At 44.1% G+C, this 16,079-nt stretch overlaps 1 protein-coding gene across 2 annotated transcripts in view; it reads right to left on the bottom strand.

Moving 5' to 3' along the window:
• GSAP (gamma-secretase activating protein) overlaps window positions 1-16,079 on the bottom strand; it is a 725,614-nt gene that overhangs the window by 156,865 nt on the left and 552,670 nt on the right. For both annotated transcript variants that reach the window (XR_013608568.1, XM_078679324.1), the window contains exon 23: window positions 850-911. Coding sequence is in view for 1 of the 2 variants with exons in the window: in XM_078679324.1 (XP_078535450.1) it covers window positions 850-911 (62 nt within the window). In the remaining variant the exon portion in view is untranslated. The remainder of the gene's footprint in view (window positions 1-849; window positions 912-16,079) is intronic.

The raw sequence follows: 16,079 nt of genomic DNA, 5'->3' as shown, positions 1-16,079 counted from the left end.
TAAGACATAACATTTGCATGTCACGAAAACATAGACATCTCGCAATACGTGCATGGTATAGTAAAGAATAGATTATGTCCATTTAAGTCAAGCCTATTCAGCTATCCTTCCTTTAAACACTTGCCACCCTTCAAGGAGATTTAGATTTCCCTGGTCATCTGGTGTCCCCGAGGAAGCTGTCAGAACATTAGAACTGTGTTTCCCTCCATCGCTTAAGAAGTACAGCTCGCTGAGAATTTACAACAATGATTCAGGGGCTACTAATTGCTGGCTGCCACCCACAGGCAGGACACAGGGATCCGTTTAAACAATGGCTGTGTGTGCCACTGGATTTGTACATGTATTGGTTATTTCAGAATGTTGTTGCTAAGCTACAGCAGTATTATACACTCACAGTGAATCAAAACACTTTTCTTTTAGAACTGTTTGGTACAGACATTCTTGCCCGACCTGATTTTGACTCCGGCATACTTTTGAAGTTTTTCAGAAAGACAGTAAAAGGACAATTTTAAATGAAGTGAAAGACTACTAAGCATATACAATTTATAAATGTCTTTGTAAGTATTTGTACATTACTGAAATGGGAACAATTTAATGATTTCTGTGTTCAGTCACAGGCACTTAATGTAGAGGTATGGAAAGCAAACAGGCCCTAAACAAAAACAAACCCTAATCATATTTAGATGGTCCTTGCCTTTGAAAGCAATCAGAGCAGTTTCTAACAAGCACAGAAAAAGTCACCATGTAACTCTGCAAGTCAGGGAGCGAGGCTGGGGGAAAGTATGTTATATTTCCAAGGTCACAGTGAAAATTCCTAATTGTGGTAACCACTGTTTCTGAAGTACATACCAGCCCAACAAGTTCCTTTTGATGGTAGTCTTCTTCTAGAAAGAGAGGAACCAGCCTTGGCTCTGTAACAGAATTATATTTGACGTTAGTTTACAACATTACTTTCAAAAGCGTCAACAACCATCACATATAGAGAATGTAGCAAATCTGGTTACGGAATAAACTAGCTTTTCCTTTAAAATCTGCACCACACAAGGAGTGCAACAATGGTCTCACAATGTTCCTGTCATTTGGCCAGGGAGCCATTCTCTCTCAAGGCCAAGACACTTTGCCATACCAGACAACAGTCTAGCTCCTCCTATGTAAACCCCAGTATAGCAAAGCCAACTGCAAAGCTTTAAGTGCAGTGTTCTAAACATTAGTAACAGCGCTCAATGCATTCTTGTAGTGTTCAAGGTAACTTTTGAGCATAGAGGTGCAGTGCCATGCAAGTGAGTTCAACCTCAGTAAGGATGATATTTTGTGAGGACCAGGAGATCGATGTATTAAAGACTAAATCCGGATCTTGTAACAGCATTTGCAGTAAAGCAATCTAGAGTTTCAGTGCGGCAGCTATCTCTTGATCCCCATTGGTCCTTTCGAAGCCATATTGTAGAGTAATTCTGATTTTGTGGCTCAGAATATTATACAAATTGTACACACTGCCTTCTTAGGACCTGCTGTGCACTTTGTCCATGCAACAGCTCTGGCATCCTAGGTGTGAAGATAGCCTTATTTCCCCAAAAGAGAATGAGCAAGTATTTAGTATTTGCCATTTTGTCAAATTACTGATCATATTGCTGATTGCATATGCACCTTAAGAAGTTCACATTTTACAGCCTCCTCCCGATCATTCATAAAGGAATCAATTCTCAAACTGACAAATGTACCTCACAATACACTTCAAAAACTCCTTGCACTTGTATTGCCTTTAAAATACAAAGAAAAAAACTCCTTGTAATTACAGCAACCAGCATAAAAAGTTTGCATGTGGATGACTGGGGATGAGAGAATTATGCAATTCGGGGGCTTGTTTTGGCTCTTCAGATTGATCCTAGACACTTGTAGGTTTTGCAAGAAATATTGCCTTTTTTGTTTGTTTACTATTTACAGTGATGCAGCAGATTGGCCCTACTCTCTTACCATTTATCTTCCTCCGATGGGCCTTTCTTATCCACACTGCGGGTGAGGAGAGTTAGCTTTTCACCAATCAATATCAATTAACAGTGTAAGACATTTGGCTACACAATAAGGACCCCGAACTGGTATCTACAGTTACAAAGGTTATTACAAATTAACAGTCAACTTACAGTACACGATTCTTAGTACTATGCTATAGAGATACAGGATAACAACGTGAAAGACCAACCTCAGGAAGAAGTTGAGGCACACCAATATCAGGCAAACAAGAAGTTCAGAAACAGCAATACAAAACAGTAACACAGGGATCTGATGTTCAGAAAAGAATCTCAGGTTTTCTTGTAGATACATTAGTAAATCTAAATCTCCTAAATCAGAGTCCAAGCTAAGAGGACGGTTCTTAGAAACCTAGAGAATCTCAATTTTCAAGGAATTTCCATAAAGGAAATAAGAACAAGGCAAGTAAAAGTTAAGTAAGAAGGTGTCAGTCTTTCAGAAGCTCGGTCAAGAGTCTTCTAGGGTCAGGGGAAAATTGTTGGCCTAAGTCACACTCACCAAAGAATCAAAAGGAAGCATAGAGGTCTAAACCTCTCTGAGTCTAAAGGACAAATGCGGTAAAGGGTCAGGACAAGTTCTGAAAGCGTTCTGGGGTCGTTCTGAAGTAGGTCTGATCTCGGACAATGTGAACACTAAGTTAGGACACACAAGAGTCTCTTGGGCCACACACCCCTGTACGCATCATCAGGGGTCCATTGTCCTCCTATTCTCACGTTGCAGAATGAAACATTTGCTAAGTATCCCACACTGGACATGGAAACATCATCTTCCACACATGCTAGGTTTCAATATTGCTGAATAGTCCTTTCAGTTAACGTTCTAGCTCTCCATGTTCCTCCGTCAAGGTCTTCTCAGGCTCTCTGCGTCTATCACTAGTACAGTAATGTATCTATTCTCAAACTAACAATGCATGTGAATATCTGCAATAAATGTCATGATAGCAGAAATTGGAAAACAATATTTTATGCAGCACAGCAAGAAGGCCTTCTAAGGACAACTTGAAGTATTATCTCATAGGGTGCATATTTAATAAGCGTGTGCACTGTTAATCACAAACCAATAAGTGTCTAGTTACATTAGATTCATATTACATGTGGCATACTGTAAAATCTTGAATGTATACATGCAAGTATGTCTAGGAACTACATTTTAATGCATTATATGAATCACTAGTGCGTAAACCTGATTTGTTTTTAATATAAATGAAATTTCATTACATGAGGATGTACTCATTTCTACTCAAACATCTAAATACTAAATGTCAAATAATGTATTAAGGCCCATATCATAGCTGCAGCAGGGGTGTACATTTAAACTTTGCATGTGCAAAGCTGGTAAAATCATAACCATGTTTTTTCAGTGCTTCTAGCGATGGATTCTGCTTCGAGCAACCGCCCTGTATTGTGAATCGTTATGAGGCAGTGATATGTGCTGGGGTTTAGTATATGATCCTGAAGAATATTTCATGTGTTACAAGATTTCCTGCGTGTGGCAACATTAGGTGTATGATACCAAACAATACTGGTGTTTACCCTGATACCAAATGGGAACATGGCTTTACTTTCAAGATGGAGGAAATCGTGGTTCCCAAGGTTTAATTCAATAGAAAACTTTCATTACTTTAGGATGGGTGGCACTGAGAAACCAGTTTAACATTTACTTAAGAGGCAGGTCTTCTTTCACCATAATCTAAATAGTTCCAAAAATATGTTTGTCTGCAGAATGTGTATAGCACAAACCAAGAAAAAAGGCTGCCCTGTACAGGGTCAACGGTAAGCAAACAGCCAACGAGCCACTGGCGAAATAGCAGGTCATTGAATTGTTACTGTTATGAATATAGAAGGATCACTCAGGAGAACAACGAGAATTCATTGTCTCTGTTCATATTAGATCTGCTGTCTATAATATTGTATTGCACCTTTATACGTATCAAACAGTTCTGTTACTTTGCAATTCCTGTAGTATCTCAGGGTGCTAGCGGCATAGTGCAACGTCAATGAGTGAGAGGGTAGGTGAATACACTTGTGCAAATAGTGCCTATGCTGAATCAGAATACAGAGCAGAAATTCATTAACACAGCTCTTTTCTGATTTGTTTTGCTGATTCACTCATATGGTTAAAAATGTCAATGTTAAGAACCTTGTGGTATTAAATCGGGGGGTCTGATCATGAGAAAGAAGTGCTCATCAGGTTGCAATCTCAAAACTCAAAACATGTAGTCCGATTTAGATTCCCTCTTTGTTTTTAAATTTGCCAAGATATTTCCTAATTTTACTCACGCTAGTTTAAGTAATCCAGACTTAATGTCACACTAAATTAGTGAGAAACATACATAAATCAAATTCAGCTTTATTCGATTTTACAAACTTGAAAAAATAACTTCATTTTGCTATAGTTTCACATTTAAAAGCATCACAATTCTATAGACAACATAGGTAACATGGCGATAAGTAATCACATTGTGTTTCTAAATTTAATAACAGACTTTAAAAAAGAGGAAACTGCCAATAAAATCAGTTGATTTCCTAAAAGCCGTAGCTTCAAAAACGCTATTTTACAGTGTCTCAAGCCCATTTCCCTCAGAACTGGTTTTAAAAAGATTTTCCTAGGTCGTGTAGAAAATTTACAAAATAGGGCACTGTGTAATGTTGTTTGACTAGAAATATCATCGCACGGGCATAAGGGTAGATTTCTTGACGAATCATTAACATTTGGAAACGTTCTCAATCTGTGAAAAACCCCAAAATGGAAACGGGTTAGGAGCATCCGACAGAAACTTCCCTGAGTCTGAGTCAGATAAGGTTGTATGCCCCGACATGTTAACATTAGTTGGTTCTCCACAACAGTTTTTTTCTCTCTTTCTTTAAGCCAAAGTTTATTTACCAGGTGAGACAGGCAAACAACTTTCAGAGATGTTCTACAGATTGTTTCCATGATCTCTGGGGCATCATAATATTCAGGGTGGCCAATATCAGTCGCCATTTTTTTTAATATAACTGAGCCATGGAACTTTAGCCACCTTCTCCAATTTAAGACAATCTTCAATTACATCACGATTAAAACCAGTCTCAGTTGATGCCCATACCTTATGCCAGAGTAAAAACAGATTTAAATTGATAATATCGGAAATGTAAGGGAGACCAAATTCCATATGGCAGGTAAAATTAGCAGTAGAACCAGGAACCGCCAGGAGATAATGTAAAAACGCATTTTCACAACGTTGAATCTGGTCAACCTCTACAAACCCCCAGATACCAGCGCCATAAGTCGCTGTGGACATGCATTTTGCTTTGTAAATAGCTAGTAACTCAGGGACAGGTCTACAGCATAGTTTCCTTGAGAAACTAGTGACTGCGCCAAGGGCTCTAATGAACATCAATTTTCTTGCCTGCATTGCCGCAGTCCAGGACCTAGACCGATCAAACGTAATACCCAAATAGAAAAACTTATCTGTACTTCCTACACTACTGTTGTTAATAAAAATATCACATTTTTTCCTTGTTTTTCCCCACAAAGCATAGTAAAGATGTTACTAATATTAATTTTAAACCCCTGTCATGCATAAAATTAACAAAGTTGGTGACTGTTCGTTGTAACCCCACCTGCGTCCGCGCCATAAAATATACATAGACTGGTGAACTCCCAGACAAATAGTCACCCTATATCAAAAGTTAACCAAACAAAAAAAGCTCACCTAGAATAAATGAGCTGTGTCTAGATATTGTAACACAAAGTTGTGTCTTTATTAGAAAGTAATGTTTTAGCCAGGTTCAACTGAAAGCAGAAAGACTTTACCACCTGATCTATTCCATTGTCTGTTGAGACAACTGTTGAATGCCAATAGTCCCTCATAGAACTCCTTAACCAAGGTAGGGGAGCTCTGAGAAGTAAGTCATTTTAAAGGAATACTGGGGCAAGGGACTCTGTGATCATATCTGCTTTGGAACCATTTTGAGTCAATAATTCCGTCATGACTAGACAACACTTGGGGATTGATTAACCTAATCCTATGCAGGGGATGTCCATGAACTGAAATCCTCAAAGCTCTCCAAATGGGCAACAAGCTGGAGATTAATGAATACATATAAAAATCTGTGTTCCGTCATCAAATCATGAAGCCAGAGGGTACATTTAAACACCAAAAGGGAGGGTCAACAGAATGTGGACTCCTGAGCACATTTACAGCACACACTGGCAAGGGCACCACAATGGTGACAGCTTGACTGGCAAGGTCTGTTAGTCATAAAAGAACCAACTAGGTGCATGATTTCCAAGGCACCAAATATTCCACTTTGAAGCTGTCGAAAAAGGAATGAGATGGGAAGTCACTTATGCCTTATGCAGTTGGATTGTGTGTATGTTTGTGTAATAAGGAGCGATACCATGGGCTTTAATGGGCCAGTGAGAACTCTTTCTGACAAAAAACAATTGATGATGTGGGCCAGGCTAGGACTTAGTTGTTTCGTCATGGGACTGGTTGGTTATTTTTGGCTATGAAACATACAAAAGGTGATGAGAGGGTGCTTGCAATAACTCTAACCCCTTGCAATCGCTTGGGGTATTATTCCAGCCCATCCTTCTTTTTGTCCACCATGCCACCTCAGGTTGGACCCTGGAATGCGCAGCATAGGTGTCTTTAGCTTTTCCCATTTGTTTGGAGCTTGCAGATGTGCTATTGCATTCACTTCAGAGACCAACAGCTTAAGTAGCTGCTGCATATGACAGCTTAGTACCAAGCATAATTAGGTAACAGTAATCTAAAAACCATAAATGCACTAAGACAACAGATGCATTGTTAAATGGGGAGCTTTAACATGTCAATATGAGTGTTTCTTCCCTCTGGCAAGCCCTCAGGTAACAGGAGTTCTCTTACAAATTGAGGTCCCTGCCTAAAGCCACTGTACTGGGTTGGTTACAGTGAGAAAATAAGGTTAACCACCTTTAGGGACAATACTAGAGTTAAAAACAATCCCATATACAAATTAGTTATTAAACTAAATATCTGGCAATAAACTTGCAGAAAAATTACAGCGAGGGCGGTCCGAGGACTCCCTTAATGCCATACGGCATTCTTCGTACAATATCCAAATACCCACTATGTGTATGGAGGCTCAGGACATAGTTTTGCTGTGGCACTATTTTTAGGAGTCTTAGCGGGCTTATTAATATGTTGATATCTTATTAATTTCATATCAGATTTTAGTCATGTTAGGGCTGAGTTTGCTCAGTGGGCTCTCAATGCACTTTATTTGCCGAGCTTGCAGTCTTCTGTCTATTGTGATAGACGTTGTTAGTCTTTTGTCATACTAATACATTGCAGTACAGTGGTAGTAGTCATATGTAGTAATTTGTCAATTTCCTACATATAATATGTTTTATTTAATATTTATGTATACGTCCTCACCGGTTGGTATTATCTTTATGCTTAACTCTATGCTATGAGCTTTATTGCTCATGTGGACGATATGATTTTTGTTGTAATTGTTTTTTGATTAGCCCAAAGTGTCTGTTTTTTTCCCTATACTATGATCTTGTGCTGATAATCTAGGCATTGTACTCAACTATGGTTAATGCCATATATACATCTTCTTTCTTTTACACCATCGATAGGTGTTCCTTTGGGGTAGATTGACCCCTTAGCTCCCACAATTGGAAACTTTTTATCAGTTTTCCTGACAGACATACATCTGAGTCTGTCCGTAGATCTTGTATCGCCTCTTTACTAAGTTGCTTGTAGTAAGTATGTGGTACCTTTACAGATTTCTAATCAAAATGAACTATGGTGTTTCATACACCTTTGTGTGAATTTGTGACTGTTGGATAATTTATATATATGTTCTTTATCGTTCGAAATGCATCCGATGCATAGGCAAGATGGCCGCTGACAGGCCGTAGGGAGCAGTCGCTCCTCTCCTCTCTCCTATGGATTCTTGAAATGCTGCTAATGTGCGCTGCTGCCTGAAGCTAGAGCATGCTATATCCACTGAATTGGGTCCAGCGCCTCTTTTTCTGGATATCTACTGGTAATCCCAAGCTGTTGCGACCACGAGTGCTCTGCTGGCTTGACTGCGCGAAGAAGGGCATCCTCCGTCCTGGGCAACATTGCTCAATGCAAAACATAGCCAGAGAGGTCCAAAGCCACAGAAGGAGCAGAAAGAGAAAGGAAAGGACAAGGCTGTCCTTAGCAATCCTGGTGTAACAACCCTGAACACTAACCTAAGGTCGATGACACAATCTCGCAGACATGCGGGAAAAGACACCTCTGAAGACGGAGAAAGCATCGCTGAGAGGCCAAAAGAAAAAAAGGAAAAAGGCCAGAATAGCAAGAAGGGCACGAAGCGCCAGAACGGGGATGCCTTGACTAAAGAGGGCAATATGTGGCAGCCTACCTTGCACGAGTCGTCGCGGCTCCTTCACCGAGTCCGGCGCTCTCCCCCTCGCGGATGGCCTGTGCACCGGACAAGAACGCTGGCGGATTGGGAGAGCCGAGTTCGGGCTGCAATGATGACCGGATGACGACGGAGGCCACAGGCAGCGGTATCGACGCTCGGATGACAGATGAAATGTCGCGATTGACGTTTCCCCCAGCGTCCGGCCGGAATTGACAGAGCGGAAGGAACAGACACCAGTGCAGAATGGCCAGGTTGCTCTGGTGCGGGACAAAGGTAGGTCTGGAGTGGGCCCGGACGGGCAACTCCAACCCTCCGGTGACCCTTCTGTGTGCGGTAAGGAGAGTGATGGCGGGGGGGGGAGCTATATCCCCGGCTATTTCGGCAAATGATGCTGGGCGGAAAATAGTTCTAGAAACTGTGGCAAGGGCTGAGAACTTGTTATATGACGGGGGCCCGTGGGGAAGGGCTTGTGCAGAACGCCCAGACCAACGAATAATCTGTTAAACAAGCTAGTGCCAGCAGCTATACCCCCGCAGGTCATGGGGACGGTTAAGAGTACCGGGCCTATAAATACAGGTATAGCGCAAATAACGCGTCCCAAGAATATTGCAACTCCAGACAATAACACTGGAACAAATTTGAGAGTATTCAATAAAAGTACAGCTCCTGCACAAAGAACCGATTATATGGCTGTGAACCCGGGGTCCCCCAGTGACGATTCTATAAATGACGATGAGGAAAATGATGAGGACAAGGATGAATCCGTGTCAATGTCAGAAAGTGATATAGGAAACTCCGATTGGGAATCTGATGCATCAACCCCTGATAGTGCAGAAGCCCACAAGGCGTATACTAAGCGGAGAGACAAGAATATGAAGAGCAGATCCCGCAATTGGTCAAAAGTTACCGTGAGCCCGTCGCAACCTGAGGTGGCTAAAAAGCTGGATTGGGACTACTCTGCTACCTCTCAGTTGTATCAGGAGGGAGGTTATAATCTAATGAATGCATAGGCACTTTCCGTTGATGCAGAAACATGTTGACCACTCGCTGAGCAGATATTTTGTTAAATCTGTTACTACACTTTTATTTTTATGTTTGGGGAGCTGAGAGAAAACATTAAAAGTTTTTCTTCTACTCAGTCTCACCCAATTTTATATTCTCACTAATCTTTCACTTGCACTGCTTTTTCCAGTTGTCACACTACACTGATCCCGCTCACTAGACAAGAACAGTGGGTCTTCTTACTCTCACAGTCCCCTCTCCCGTCTTGTGTGACTGTGTTTTGCACTGACTCCTGGGTAAGGAGAACCCAAATGATGTAAAAGTGGCGGAACAGATAGACAACTGATGGGAAAATTCTCACCTTGAGTATGTGCCTCACGTGAATGTGGTGATATTATCACGTGGTGCAATTAGATACTCTAGCTTACACCCTTCTCTTTTGTGTCACGTCAATAGTTGTTTGTGATTTGAGTTCACTTTTTGACTCCTAGATATTTCTTTGTGTAACTTAGGTTATTGTTAGGGGCATGTATCTAGTATGAGTCGGTAAACTAGCCCTTAGACCCCCTTCTATGTAGTGTGTTATTTGTGTTAAGTGCAGCCACGGCTGCGGGTCTTGTGATCACTGAAAGCCAGAAAACTCGTTTTTGGCTTATCCCTTTGTTTGAATTCATTTATTTTACGTTAGTTTTCTTGTGATTCCTGTGAAGGTACTATTCCATCTGATATCTCTAATCTCTGAATCTTTATTCCTAAAGTGAGGCAAACTTCATCTTTCTGTTAAAAGAAAGATGGCCACGAATTGTGGCCTAGCTTTTGAAGATGCCGAAATACAGAATATTCTGGAAGAAAATCCTAGCATATTGGAATGCATTCCTATTGCAGTGAGTAACACAAATGATGGGTGGAGTAAGATCTTAATTTAAAAAAAATCACACTCAAGGACCTCAGTGCATGGCATAATTATGGCAGAGTACTTACACGGTAACTGTGCACCGTCAGGACTAATCGTGACCAATGCACCAAGATTATTCTTGGATGATGAAGGGTTTATTAAAGATTGGTCAATGATAGCCTGGCGGTGCACAAGGGACTGGTTAGTCCTCATTATAAAAACCGCCAAACGGGTTGCTGATCAAATACTTGTAGAAATTCAACTACTTGAAGGAAAAATTAAAGCTACCATAACATCGACACTATTTAAAACCGGACAAGAGGAGAATAACAAAAAGAACAATGACTTTAAAGAATCGATTCTTTTCTCTAAATTAGAGAAATTTAAAAAGATTTGGCCAAATTCTCGACCGAAAAGGTGTACCCTTATACTAGTGAAACTTATGTGGCGCCGTCATTTAACCACAATGGACATCGAGGAGGCTCTACATAAGCCACTTCGAGTTCAGATGGAAATTCCAGCGATTCTGACACGTCACAAAACTATAATGGTCAGACTCCATCCAGGGGACGTGGCAACAGAAGGGGACGGAGAGGAAACTCTTCGAACTACAACCCAAATCAATTTCAACCTTTTTGGCAGCCAGGCCCATGGATGTATGGTCCGAATTTCCCTCCCCAAATGGGCCCTCCCTTTTTTCCAAACCATATGCAACAAGCCCAAGGAGTCCCGCCTTTTTTAGGGTTTGGCCCCAGGACGAACAGAGGCAGGAGAAGACAAGGGCAGGGACCTCAGGTCCGCTGGTCAACACCAGTACAGAACCAACAACCTACAATGGACCTGAGAAATGGCAAAAGCATACCAAGGGAGAATGCGGGAACGAGCAGCACAACAAACCAGCCAGCCTCGTGATTAACCTTAGCTCTCACTCTTTATCGGACGATGAAGAAAGTCTCCTAAACCGAGGGTTAGGTTTTGTAGCCACCAATGAGGGTGACCAGTTTACAGCACAAGTGGAACTAGCGAAGCTGTTCAGGAAGATCAGGCTACATTACTTTTTTGCTAAACAAGATTTGACCAATTCATTACAACCAGATGTCAACACTGGTTTGAAAAAACCATCGACTTTCAATCCTACAGTCATGGGTTTACCAGCTAGAGTCCAGTCTTTTGAAGAGGCAGTGGAAAATGATATCAATACACTCTTTCAGACTAAAAGACCAAGTCCTTATGTTAATTTACCAAAAAAAGAACAACTAGCCTTACGCTCTTTAACATCTAATGAAGCAATCACAATCAAGCCCGCGGACAAAGGTGGTGCGATTTTTATTTTGGATACAGAGACTTATAGAACAGAATGTTTAAGGCAACTTCAGGATCGGAAGTCGTACCTTCCATTAAAAGAGGATCCAACAGAGAAATTAAAAACCAAGATCTGTCAATTAGTAGAAGAGGCTACATCGGAAGGATGGATCACTCCTCAGGAAGGCCAATATTTGTGCACCTCCCATCCATCCATTCCATACTTTTACTGTCTCCCAAAGGTCCATAAACAACAGAGACCACCACCTGGGAGACCTATAATCTCTGGAATAGGTTCAGTTCTTGAACCTCTATCTACATTTGTAGATCATTTCTTGAACCCAATAGTAAGAGAAATGCCTACGTATTGAAGGATACTAAGGACGTTCTGCGACTCCTCCCTGACATTGACTTTGATATCTCAACAGACCTCCTTGTCTCATTTGATGTCGATTCGCTTTATACATCTATCCCACAGACAGAGACCTTAGAGGTCATTGATACAATCCTACAAGGGAGGGACTTAGAGTCTCGAACACCTGTTCCTTTTATCATGGACTTAGCTGAACTAGCAATGAAAGAGAATTACTTCAAATTTGAGGACACTACCTATCTCCCAAACATCTGGGACGAGCATGGGTAGTGTCTTCGCTCCTAGTTTAGCTAACCTATATGTTCATGTATTTGAACAGACGAAGGTGCTTAACCATGACAACCCCTACTATGTATCGCTCCGAGTTTGGAAGCGATACATAGATGACATCTTTGTAGTCTGGAGAGGTTCAGAATCAGATCTTATGGACTTCCATCAGTGGCTAAATTCCTGTAATATCTATTTGAAATTCACAGTCGAATTTAGCAAAACCCACCTACCTTTTTTAGACCTCATGATATTGGCCACCACGGGAGGTCTAAATTCAGAACTATATAGGAAGCCCATGGCAAGGAACAAGCTCCTTAACTATGAGAGTTGCCACCCAAGAGCATTAAGAAACAACTTACACTTTGGCCAGTTCCTTAGGCTTAAAAGGAACTGTTCTACCAAAGAGGCTTTTGAGATCCATTCGGCCAAACTGTCAGAACAACTGCGGGAGAAGAATTATCCAACTAAAATTATATGCCAATCTAAGAAGAGGGCGTCGAATAACAACCGTGAAGCCCTTTTAGATATAGCGGTCCCCAGAGAGAAATCAGACAGGATGACTTTTGTGAACACTTTTCACACAAAATCCAATCAGGTTCAAAAGATCATAAAAAACACTGGTCTATTCTGAACACCAGCGGGGATACATTACCTTTACCACTCTTTGCCTTTAAGAGAGGCCAAAATATAAAAGATCAGCTGGTACACACCAGGCCTAAAAACAGACACGAGACAGGTGGGGACCCTATGGGATCTCCCATCTGTACAAGGACATCATCCCTGTGGAAACTGTTCAATCAATCAATCAATCAGGAGTTTGTTAAAGCGCGACTACACACCCGTAAGGGTCTCAAGGCGCTAGTGGTGGGAGGGGAGTTGGGGGGGTGCAGGTTCCATTCCATCAAGGAGGGGGTCTGTCGAAGAGCCAGGTTTTGAGGTTTCTTGCGAAGATGGGAGCGATGTTGTCTGTCTGAGGTGGAGCGGAAGGGCGTTCCATGCCTTGGCCGCGAGGAAGGAGAAGGAGCGGCCTCCCGATCTTGTCTTTCTGGTGCGGGGGACCACAGCATAGGAAAGCTGGGCTGATCGTAGGGTCCTTTGGGGTGCGTGGAATTTGAGTCGGCTCTTCAGGTATGCTGGTCCGGTGCCGTGGAGGGCCTTGTGTGCGTGGGTGAGCATCTTAAAGGTGATTCTCGCCTCGACGGGGAGCCAGTGGAGTGTGCGCAGGTGCTGGGAGATGTGGCAGTGTTTTGGCAGGTTGAGGACCAGTCTTGCGGCGGCGTTCTGGATGTTCTGTAGCTTGCGGATGAGGTTTTTGTTTATTCCGGCGTAGAGTGCGTTGCCGTAGTCGAGTCTGCTGGTGACCAGGGCGTGAGTGACTGTCTTTCGGTGTTCGAGGGAGATCCATTTGAAGGTCTTACGAAGGAGGCGGAGGGTGTGGAAGCAGGAAGATGAGACAGAGTTGATCTGGCGGTCCATTTTGAGCTCGGAGTCCAGGATGATTCCCAGGTTGCGTGCGTGGTCTGTGGGGGTTGGCGGGTTTCCGAGGGCGGTGGGCCACCAGGTGTCACTCCAGGCATCGGGGTTTGGGCCCATGATGAGTACTTCTGTTTTGTTGGTGTTTAGTTGTAGGCAGCTGTTTTTCATCCATTTGGCGACGGCTTCCATGCCTTCTCGAAAGTTGCGTCTGGCGGTGTTGGGCTCGTTGGATAGGGAGAGGATGAGCTGAGTGTCGTCTGCATATGACACGATGTTGAGTCCGTAGGTTCTGACGATGGGGGCAAGTGGAGCCATGTAGACGTTGAAGAGCGTCGGGCTGAGGGAGGAGCCCTGGGGGACTCCGCAGGTGATAGGTGTGGGGTCCGAGAGGAAAGGGGGGAGTCTGACCCGCTGCGTCCTGCTGGAGAGGAAGGAGCAGATCCAGTCGAGGGCCTTGTCCTGGATTCCTGCATCGTAGAGTCTGCGTATTAGGGTGCGGTGGGAGACTGTGTCGAACGCCGCTGATAGGTCGAGGAGGATGAGGGCTACTGTTTCTCCTTTGTCCAGTAAGGTGCGGATGTCTTCTGTTGCGGCGAGGAGGGCGGTTTCCGTACTGTGTTTTTTTCTGAAGCCGGATTGGGAGGAGTCGAGGATGTTGTGTTCTTCAATGAATGTGGCGAGTTGGCTGTTGATGGCTTTCTCGATGACTTTCGCTGGGAAAGGGAGCAGGGAGATGGGTCTGTAGTTTGAGGTCGGTGGGGTCCGCTGAGGGTTTCTTTAGGAGGGGGTTGACCTCGGCGTGTTTCCAGTCGTCGGGGAATGAGGCGGTCGCCAGGGAGCGGTTGATGGTTTGGCGGAGCATGGGTGCGATGGTGTTGGCGGCTCTGTTGAAGATGTGGTGGGGGCAGGGGTCCGTGGGGGCCCCTGAGTGGATTGACTTCATTGTCTTCAGTGTGTCTTCGGTGGTGAGGGCTGTCCAGTCATCAATCGCTGGTTTCCGGGTGTCGGGGGTGGTTGGTGAGGGTTCAGTGTGTTGGTTGTCTTCGTCGAAGTTGTCGTAGATGCTCTTGATTTTGTGGTGGAAAAAGATGCTGAGTTTGTCGCAGAGGTCTTGTGAGGGAGGGATGTCGGTAGACTCGCTGGTGGGTTGGGCGAACTCCTTGATGATGCTGAAGAGTTCCTTGCTGTTGTGTGCGTGGGTGGAGATTCTGTCTTCAATCGCTTTTTTCCTTGTTTCTCTGATGAGTTGTTGGTGGCGTCTCTGAAGTTGTTGTGGGCTTCTGTGGATTTGGTGTTTCTCCAGGCCTTTTCGAGGCGGCGGCATGTGCGCCTGGACTCTCGAAGTTCGGTGGTAAACCATCTGGCTTTCTTGGCACGGGTATTGTTGTTTTTCTTGAGTGGGGCTATGGTGTTGGTGCAGTCCGAGATCCATCTATGCAGGGTTCGGGCTGCGGTGTTGGGGTCGTCGTTTTCCGCGATGGTTGGGGTGGAGTTGTTGAGTGAGGAGGTGAGCTGGTCATCGGTGATCTTGGTCCAGTTTCTTTGTGGAAGCAGGTGCTGGTGTCTGTGGATGGTGGGTGTTCTGAAGGGGAAGTGGACGCAACGATGGTCGGTCCATGGGAGTTCGGTGGTGTGGCTGAAGGTGATGGAGTTTCCTGTAGTGAAGAGGGGGTCGAGGGTGTGTCCTGCTGAGTGCGTAGGCTCGGTCACGATCTGGCGGAGTCCAATGTTGTGGAGGTTGTCCAGGAGGGATGTGGTGTTGGGGTCCAGTTGATTGTCGAGGTGGAAGTTGAGGTCTCCCAGCAGGGTGTAGTTGGTGGATGCGATGGCCTGCGGGGAGATAATGTCCGTGATGGAGTTGGCGAAGGGTCTGCGGGGTCCAGGGGGTCGGTAGATGAGGGTTCCTCGGAGGGCTGCGGTGGGGCTGGCCAGTATCTTGAAGTGAAGGTGTTCCATCAGTTCTGTGGACTCATCAGGGAGTGTGCTCAGGCGGAGGCTGGATTTGTGGACGATGGCGATTCCTCCTCCTGGGTGGATGGGGCGGTCCTTCCTGGAGATCTTGTATCCTTGGGGGATGGCGATGGCGATGTCCGGTCCCGAGGTGGTGTTGGTCCAGGTTTCGGTGAAGAATGCTACGTCTGGGGTTGTGCTGTCGAGGAGGTCCCAGATTTCTGTGGCGTGTTTGTGGAGGGATCGGACGTTGAGGAGGATGCATTGCAGGGTCTTCGGTTCGGTTGTGTTCTTGTGGGCGGGTTGTGCTGGATCCGTGTTCTTGGCGGTGCTGCAGGTGTGCCGGCAGCGGTGACAGCTGAAGGGTCCATGGGTGTCGGCTGGTGATGCTAGC

This window comes from Lissotriton helveticus, chromosome 1_1 (assembly GCF_964261635.1).
Source record: "Lissotriton helveticus chromosome 1_1, aLisHel1.1, whole genome shotgun sequence".
NCBI lineage: Eukaryota > Metazoa > Chordata > Amphibia > Caudata > Salamandridae > Lissotriton > Lissotriton helveticus.
This window is presented reverse-complemented; position numbering and strand designations above follow the sequence as displayed.